At 41.5% G+C, this 9660-nt stretch overlaps 1 protein-coding gene across 1 annotated transcript in view; it reads left to right on the top strand.

Annotated features, from left to right (window-relative positions):
* The first annotated feature begins 944 nt into the window (after positions 1-944).
* LOC135493037 (low-density lipoprotein receptor-related protein 6-like) overlaps positions 945-9660 on the top strand; it is a 39800-nt gene continuing 31084 nt past the window's right edge. The window contains exons 1-2 of the mRNA XM_064779821.1: positions 945-1132; positions 7323-7716. Of these exons, the coding sequence (XP_064635891.1) occupies positions 1027-1132; positions 7323-7716 (500 nt within the window). The 5' untranslated portion in view covers positions 945-1026. The remainder of the gene's footprint in view (positions 1133-7322; positions 7717-9660) is intronic.

Genomic DNA, 9660 nt, shown 5'->3' with positions numbered 1-9660 from the left:
GTCCAGGACAGATTGCCGCGAAAATTTATAAATAGTTTGGGAAGCTGGCTTGACATCCTGACAAATCCGGCCATCGATCACTCGATATGTGGCCTCGATATGTTTACTCCCTCAATCAGAAAGATGCGTAAGGAGTAGGCCCTGTTTTGCAAGAGGATGCTGCAAGAGGATGTTATAAGTTTCCCGAACTATTTATAAATTTTCGCGGCAATCTGTCCTGGACCTGCTTCTCTAGTCTCTTCCGACATACACAACCTGGCCGTCTCTTCCCTTTGGACAAATGTGTCTCAGTTTCACCATGGTAAGTGCCAGCACCTCACCATGGTGAATTGGAACGGTGAGATATTCACACTCCGATTTCACCACGAATTCACTATGGTGAATGTCCATGGTTAATAATGATTTGATGATTTATTGATAAAACCTCCATGAGGAGCAACTACAAAGACATGTTTATACAATATTGAGGGGAAAAAATTATAAAAGAAACATCCCTGATCATTTTTGTAAGGGATTATCCATTCTAACGCAACTCATTATGGGTATTGGGTGATTATTTTATAAGTTGTGATCACACAGTTATATGAAATGAAAGAAATAACTCTGTTTATTATTGGTCTCTGGTTATTCTGCCAATTCTGGCCTAAATCACTGAAATGTACCCAGCTGTGATCCCGTCAGTCACCTGTCAATCATTCTCAATTAAATAAAACTGGAAAAAGTTACGAAACGTGGCTTCTACCCACGCATGATAAACTATGAATGGAGATTTATGCTAAGTTATGTAATTATGTCCCCAATACATTGCATCAATGATGCCATGATGAGTAAACGTAACGAATGAACGAATCCGAGATCTACTTTCACAACACTGAGAATAGGGTGATGCGGTCGGTGATTGGTTCACTTTCAGTGCGCGGAGTAATATCAGGTCAAAGTGGAGTTGAAGAAACTTCGTGGAGAAAATTATCAATTTGATTTCGAGATTTCATGGCTATTCCCAATGATTTGGCAGTTGACTGATGCATGGCAGGGCAGGGTATTGCCATCAGAATTTCCTGGCAAACCGTCAGGATGAGGAGTTTTTTCTGTCTCTGTGTGTTTTACGTTCTTTGGCCGGCTTCTGTGACAGGTAAGATCACGATTGTTCAGAACTTGAGAAAATGAGTGGTTATTGTGCTCAAAATATCACGAAATAACTCTGTCGGGTTTATCACGATTCCCACAGAATCTATTCAGATCTTTAGTATAGGTATGAATCTATGCTCAGGTCAAATTTAAGAGCTAGATTTTGCCTACTTTAGTCACAAGACAAGGTTTTTGTAGTGTATTTTGCTTCGCGCTTGACAAGTTGTCGGCCATGTTTTCTCTTGGCTGAGAAATCTTCTGCAGGCATGCTGTTTGTGCGTCTAAAAATAACCGAAATATTCTAACAATAGTCTGGAATTTCAGTTTTTCAAATACTTTTAAGGTATAACATTCAGTTGAACCCAATAACGAGTCTTGAACTTGTCTCTTAGTGAAGTTATACGATGAAATAAAAATGCTTTGAACTTTCCAATTTTTCACCAAAGTTCATGAGTTCGGTGTGTATTGGTATACATTGTATACGCATAGTGTATTCCTAGTGTAAAATGATGTTCCTATGTATTTGGTGTGCATTCTGTGCTGTTTGGGCTTAGGCCTTGGTCCCTTCATTACTCACAGGGGGCCTACTGCTCTTGTTGTGACATTTTTGGTTAAGGTCAGTAAGAAAAGGATGTGAAATTCTAACTTTTAAATTCGTAGATTTGCAAGGGAGCCATTGTGACATTGCTTGGCGCATGAACTTGGGTTTCGGATTTTTGAGTTGTGTTCAGTAATTTAACTAAACTATGAGAACTGTGAAATCAAATTTCATTGGCCTAAATCATCATAATCATCACTCTTCACTCTCTTGTGCATTCATGTGATACAATGGTAACCTAATTGATGATTGACAGCTGTCACTTTTTTTCTGTTATAATTTGATGTTTCTGACTGCCCCCTGCTGCCTTAGTGTACCTGATAGACATGATTGACAGCTACATATTTCAATTTCATCCTCAACACATCATTTGTACACACTGACTCACTTCATCCATTGAATTTGCCTCTTTTTTTCGTGAGTCTTTGAGATTTTAAAAAGGAATGTACTCTTGATTAAGGACAACCTCTCTATTAAGGACACTAGTTTTGGTCCCTTATTGGTTGTTTCCATTCAAATTGACCTCTCTAATCAGGACATCTCTCTATTAAGGACAGCACTTGTCAGTCCCGAGGGTGTCCTTAATAGAGAGGTTCTACGGTACACTGTATTGTAATGTGTCTTGGCAATTTAGTTTCCGTCAAGTTTACCCTGTCAACCATGGAGGTACTATTTGACATAACACATATTCCAAATCTGACTGCAAGAAAGTGTTTCTTCCAGAAATTTGGAAGGGTTGTGCTCTTGGAATTCATGAAGAAAGAGCCAGGGTGTCAGATCTGAGAAAAGGGCATGGTAAGCGCCTTCTAGTTCTAATTAGAAAATGCATCAGCCCATCTGAAAAAGGCAGGGAGCACTTAGTTTTAGAATGGGCAGGATGCGTCCTTTTATTTTCAATTTCATCAGGGAGATAGACTGTAAGATGCATTATTTGGATCTCAAACTTGTTTCCAGGATCCACTCCAGAGGAGCCCAACTTTGTTGTGAATGTGGATTGTTACTTAGGGATTTTGCCTTCCTGGTCTCGTGATGCGTTTAAACATGAATCTGTCATACCAATCCCCGGGGCAGAAGCTCATCAGCGCGGCTGACAATTTGATGGTCAAAGCCGCGAAACCAGCAGCAAATAACTGGCAATATTGTCCAACCCTTTTTCTTAGATTTCTCCAATGGCTAGAGGGCATTGTATCCGATGATCGAAAACTGGCCTGGCGATATTGTAGCTGCATGAAGATGGAAAAAATTGGCATGGTGAATATAGGATTAGCTAATCCATCATGGTGCGACTTGTGCTGTTACTTATGGCACAGAGGAGTGCATGGAAATAATTCTATGCTCCTCAAGGATGCCAGCGTGCATAATTTACAGCACTGCTGACCGCATGAGCCTGCATGCATTTGCCTCAGAAATTTCTGCTCACTTCAATGTCAGAACCTAGTAAAAAATTCTCTCTTGATCAGAGCTTTCTAACTACTATTACTAGCGCCAAGCTATACCAGGCGGCACCAGAAAACCACCAGGCTGTCCCTTGGGGGAGGGGGGACTATGCACTGTGATGTGACATTCTAAAATACCTTGGTACCGTAAAGTCAACTTTTAAATGGAAAATGCATAAGCCTCGTTCTGAGAGTGGAGTGTTTTGGACACGCAACCAAGATGCTCTACCAAAGTTCCCTCGGGTTGCACTAAAATGTGGAACCATGCACACAGCTCACTTCAGAAGTTTGAGGCTCTCAAAACACTGCTTCAAACACAAATCAGCCAAGGAAGCATCAACCACCCTAAGTTTTTTAATGAGCACTACACATATTTGCTGAGAAAAACGCTCCAAATAGCCCATTTGCGCGGATTTTAGCGTCACTTGAGCGAGCCGATCCGGACTTCCTATACGGGCTGCCGTAACATAATGTAAACAACGGCGCTACCGGCGCTCCGGGCAGGCGATGGATGGAATTTGCCAAATTCGCACATATTCAAGTTATTTCGTGGCCTATCTTTTTAAGTTTGAGGTATTTTAGAATAGAAATTGAACCCTCGGCTTCGGACCTTGGTTGAGTTACCAAGACACTCTCGGGTGGAGCTAAAATTTCGTCCAAACCCTCGCCTGTCGGCTCGGGTTTGGACTGTATTTTAGCTCCACCCTCGAGTGTCTTGGTAACTCAACCAAGGTCCTCCGCCTCGGGTTCAATTCCTTAATCATATTCATGCGAGATTAACCCCATACATGCTGCAAGTCGGCCATGTTCTTTTTCCTAGCAGAGCTACACCACTAGGGAATGATTTTGTCTTGTAACAAACCTTTCTTCAACCACCATCTTGTCAATTTTTACACACAAGTTGGATGTTTTGAACGGCCCTGGGAGGAGCATATGTAGTCCTGGTAGTGGTCGGTGCGGGTAGCTTACTCTTGAAGTAATCTGCCTGGAAGTTCGCCGAAAAATATCTTTTAAAAAGCAGAAGGAATCCTGTACTGAAAAGTGTTTCAACATGTATTGCATACTTTGAGCAGCGGGCCGTGGATTTCTCGTTCTCCTCTTCAGGATGTTCCCAGTCGGCTCTGGCTATCCTACAGCCACCGCCTGTCAATCATGCCTCGGCGGTGTGTGTATACATTCGACCGCCACCACGTTTACCGCCAGCAGAACAGAAGCGTTTCGCCAACAGACCAACTAAAGAAAATTAGTGCAGAATAAATCACCTTAGATATAATACGACTTTCTTTTGGGTTCGTTTTACCTGGCTGGCTGACTGACTCAGTGAACACCTCGCTCACCGGCTGCTGGAGAGCCTGTTGCACTGGATCAGATCGGCTACTACTGTAAAATAATGAGGAGACTTAGCGCTAAATCGAATGTGGTTTCATCGCTCAAAGCGCGTCACGTTATTGCCACAGCTCTTGGCTTGTAAGCTCACCCCCCTGGGGTGTATCATAAGTCCGAGCTTCATGTAGCAGCACTAAGGACTGGCTTTCATTGGTCAACTGCCAGTATATGGACTTTTTGGCTCACCGTAAGGGGAGTCTATACGATAGCGCTGTGTCCGTCGTCGTCGTCGTCGTCGTCGTCGTCGTCGTCGTCGTCGTCGTCGTCGTCGTCGTATCCTAACAGTGGCACGTTTCTTAACTGCTAGGGCTATGAACTTGAAACTTTGTACACAGAATGCCCTAGGTCAGCTGACCTCTGACACTGATTTTCGGTCCGATCTGATTCTCTGTTTGGCCACCAGGGGGCCAAATGTCGATATCTAAAAAGTGTGATATCTCGCTTATTAGTGACTTGTTTTCGATAAAACTTTTGTTGTAGGTACTCATAGCAAATATACATTTTATATTATACGGGTTTTTAATTTGACCTTGTTTTCAAGGTCACAGAGGTCATATGGCGTAAATTGGCCATTAGAGTGTAAACTATGGCACGTTTCTTAACCACTAAAGCTATGAACTTGAAACTTGGTACATATAACCCCCTATATCACATAGCCTCTGGTGCTGAATTTTGGTTTGATCTGATTCTCCACTTTGCCACCAGGGGGCCAAAAGTGGATATCTAAAAAGTGTGATATCTCGCTTATAAGTGACTTGTTTTCGATAAAATTTTTATGGTAGGTACTCTTAGGAAGAATACATCACATATCTTACGGGTTTTCAATTTGACCTACTTTTCAAGGTCACAGAGGTCATATGGCGTAAATTGGCCGTTAGAGTGTAAACTATGGCACGTTTCTTAACCACTAAAGCTATGAACTTGAAACTTGGTACATATAACCCCCTATATCACATAGCCTCTGGTGCTGAATTTCAATTTGATCTGATTCTCAACTTTGCCACCAGGGGGCCAAAAGTGGATATCTGAAAAGTGTGATATCTCGCTTATAAGTGACTTGTTTTCGATAAAATTTTTATGGTAGGTACTCTTAGGAAGAATACATCACATGTCTTACGGGTTTTCAATTTGACCTACTTTTCAAGGTCACAGAGGTCATATGGCGTAAATTGGCCGTTAGAGTGTAAACTATGGCACGTTTCTTAACCAGTAAAGCTATGAACTTGAAACTTGGTGCATATAACCCCCTACATCAGATAACCTTTGATGCCGAATTTTGGCCTGATCTGATTCTTTATTCGGCCACCAGGGGGCCATAATGGAAAAAGGAAGAAGTGCAATATCTTGCTTATTTGAGTGAATTGTTTTCGATAAAATTTTTATGGCAGGGACTTCTAGCAAGGATACACCACATGTCCTACGATTTTTGGATTTGACCTCCTTTTCTAGGTCACAGAAGTCAAATGGCGTAAATTGGCCATTAGAGTGTAACTATGGCACGTTTCTTAACTGCTGAAGCTATGAACTTGAAAGTTGGTACATGTAACCCCCTACATCAGATAATCTCTGACACCGAATTTTGGCCTGATCTGATTCTTGATTTGGCCACCAGGGAGTCAAAACTGAAAAAGTAGGACATGCAATATCTCGCTTATTAATGACTTTTTTTCGATGAATTTTTTATTGCAGGGACTCTTAGCAATCACACGATATTGATCTTGTTGATGTCATAGACAATTATTGGTTGGATCATAAACTTATATATACTGCCCTGTCTTATTACTTGACATCAATACACATCTAAAAAAAGTCTTCATGCCTGATTGTGTTCACCATATTCACCTCTAAACTAAGCATGATCCTGCCTACTAAAAGATGTATACGGTGAGCACAATGGCCCCTGGCCGTTTCATTTTAAACAATGAATCGTAAAATAAAAGTATATTTTCGTATGTAGTATGTCAGAAACGAAAGAGTTGCAGATCTGATGTTTTGCATTCTCAGCAGGTGTTTTTCCCATGTCTCTCATTATCGTGAGCAAGCTGTTTTCGTGAAAAATCACCAGGGATGTCTGGGCCGCTGTTGAGCTGAATATGGATTATGAGAGAACTTGAGTAAGCTTACTTTCACCTGTTTCGAAAAAACTGGCTTTTGAAAGTATGCTTGTTTGGTTGTAAAATTCAATTACAGTAGAACCTCTCTTAGCGGACACCGCACTATTAAGGACAACCTCTCTACTAAGGACACTAGTTTTGGTCCCAAATTGGTGATTCCTTTCAATTTGGTCTCTCTAATCAGGACACCTCTTTATAAAGGACAGCACTTCTCAGTCCCAAATGTGTCTTATTAGAGAGGTTCTTCTATATTTCTGATACTGTGAATCACCAAACTTTGGCACCTTTTAATTTTGAATTGAATTGACTATTTGGCAAACCTGGCTTACCAAACAGCCGCTTATTTCTTCCTAAAATGGCGAGCCACACTTCCTGGGTTGAATGTAGAGTTCTCCACAAGGCCATTGTCAGGGCGGCCCACCCCTTCTTGGCAGCTTACCACCTTAGCTTGGAGCAGCCACCCTACCTTGCTCAAGAATTTTGTAAAGGGTTTCTATAGGGCCACCCCAGCTTGGAAAACACCTGTGGAGATCGTATCCTCGTTTGGTTCTTTGTTGCAGGGACCAAGCACTTTTTGCTTCAGACAGATTTGATGTCACACGATCTTCTTCGTTTTTGATGCAACGCAACCTACAATTTTTGTATCTTCTGTACTTCCAGGTGGTCCCCTGTTGTTGTATGCCAACCGGCGAGATATCTGCCTCGTCGACGCCAGCAATCCACGCAACAACTCCACTGTCATCATCAGCGGGCTTGACGATGCCGCCGCAGTTGATTATTACTACAACGAATATTCCGTATTTTGGACTGACGTCAGTTTGGAGGTGATAAAGCGGACCTATATCAATGGGTCCCATGTTAGCGTAGACGTCGTGACGACGGGTTTGGTGTCGCCCGATGGACTGGCTTGTGATTGGTTGGGGAAGAAGCTGTATTGGACGGATTCGGAAACGAATCGCATCGAAGTGAGCAATCTGGATGGTATGTTCCGCAAGGTGCTATTCTGGCAGGACCTCGATCAGCCCCGGGCCATTGCGCTGGATCCATTGAATGGGTAAGTTGGTGATTTTGATTTGATTGGTTGAAAGCACCCGCAAACCAGCGTTAAATCACCGTGACCTGTGATCTCGATTGTGGTGGTTATCGCAGGTACCTGGGACAAGAAGCGGTGATCACCGCGACCTGTGATGAAATTCAAACCCTGTTTTACCGAGATCTTGTTGTATGCATTTGCCTCTATTGGTTACGTGAATTTTGAGTCCTGCATGTAAATTTTGTGAGTGTCATTCTGTATGGCCTTGGTGTAATCTCGAAAACACTACGATACCCAAAAAAGGAATTCTGGTTTGGATCAGAGAGTTGTGAGAAGTCCATAGTTCGTCCACAGTGACGACAATATAATCTAGCAATGAAAGATTCTCAGTTGACATTCTCAAAATGAAAATGAATGGTTCATTCCAGTTGAGTAACCGCATCCTTGCGGAGTTTGAGTCTTCCTGGAACTTTTGCATAGCTCACCCACGTCACTCAGATAAAACTGCCAACATAAATAACTATTTGAATGTAGGTTTCATAGTGTGTTTTGATGTTTCATGTTTGGCGTGTGTTGTCCTGGGGAAGATTTTATGCGTTTACAAGTTGTTTCATTGATGGTTGATCAGGTGTTTTTATTACGTCAGGCAAATTGATGTTTGATTTTATGTGAGTCAATGATTTATTTCTTTATATCCCTAATTGAGGCAAAGAGGACAGTCACAGTATCATGCTTGTTATCAGAAGACTGTTCAATGAAAAACATTGCAGCAAACTTTTATCTTCCACACTTCAAAATGGTCAGAGTAATATAATATTTTAAATGCTATTGGGTTCTTATATAGCGCTTTTGTAATACCTTATTATTACCCCGACCTCCACAGAAATCATCCGTGGTTTCAAGGAGCAACCAGAAGGCGCTCACTTGAACTCAACCAGTTGGGGAACCAAGCAGTGATTCGGCTGGGAGTTGAACCCACGACCTCTTGATCATGAGGCCGACTTTCTTGCACTGCGCTATCGCTGCCCCCACTACTATGAGATGAACAGAAAAGGTTAATAAAAATTATCATGACAGACATCGGAAATGTCATGATGGCCATGGCGGTGGATCAAAAAAATATTTCCGAAATTCGCTTTTGATCTTTTCCGGCCCGAAACAGAGTGATGTGAAAAGTAAACATCCGAATCCTACATCTTTCTTTGGCGGAACAGAGGATCGTTCATGCAGACAGGGTCGAGTTGGCCTCATGTTGGCCTCATGGCCTACATTGTGCAAGGAACTTCCTAAAGTAGGCCTAGAATATGTCTCACACATTGGACTTGTCATGATAAGCAAGATCAAAGGCTTTTCACAAAGGATTCTTACTTGTGCTCATGTTGTGCGGAGAAAGCATGTGAAGTTTACTGAGTGGAAAAGCTTTGATTGTTCAAGCGGCCACATCAAAAGATTGAGGTGGTTGGCCGTGAAATCTGTTAAATCTGATGGAAAGTATACTTACTTTATGTGTATATTATTCCTTCGTTTGGTCTTAACTAGGCTTTACAGTTTTATGCTGTGTGTGGGTTAATAATATTTAAGGACATTTTCTGTGACATATGCTATAAACTGCCTAATTTCTCACATCTTTATTTTTGAAAAATCTTCTTTTTTCTTGATGACAAATAATAGTTTCAGTTTTTGGTATCAAAAATATATTCCTCGATACAAATAAGTTATTTTGCCGAACAGAGATTGTCAGTTTCTGAACTTTGTCGACATGTATTCATAACACTGACATAATGTTTTCTGACTCAATCAAAGCAGTGCCGAAGTGCAAAATGTTGGGAAATTGCCGAGGAGTTTAGTTCCTTCCAAAGCGAGAATATGTGTGTAAACTATACTGTTTCTTTGTAAATTAGCAGAAATGACAACATAGTGAAAAATGTTACAATTTTCCATACAGAAAGGAGTGTAATTTGATGA

This window comes from Lineus longissimus, chromosome 8 (genome assembly GCF_910592395.1).
Source record: "Lineus longissimus chromosome 8, tnLinLong1.2, whole genome shotgun sequence".
NCBI classification, from domain to species: Eukaryota; Metazoa; Nemertea; class Pilidiophora; order Heteronemertea; family Lineidae; genus Lineus; species Lineus longissimus.
This window is presented reverse-complemented; position numbering and strand designations above follow the sequence as displayed.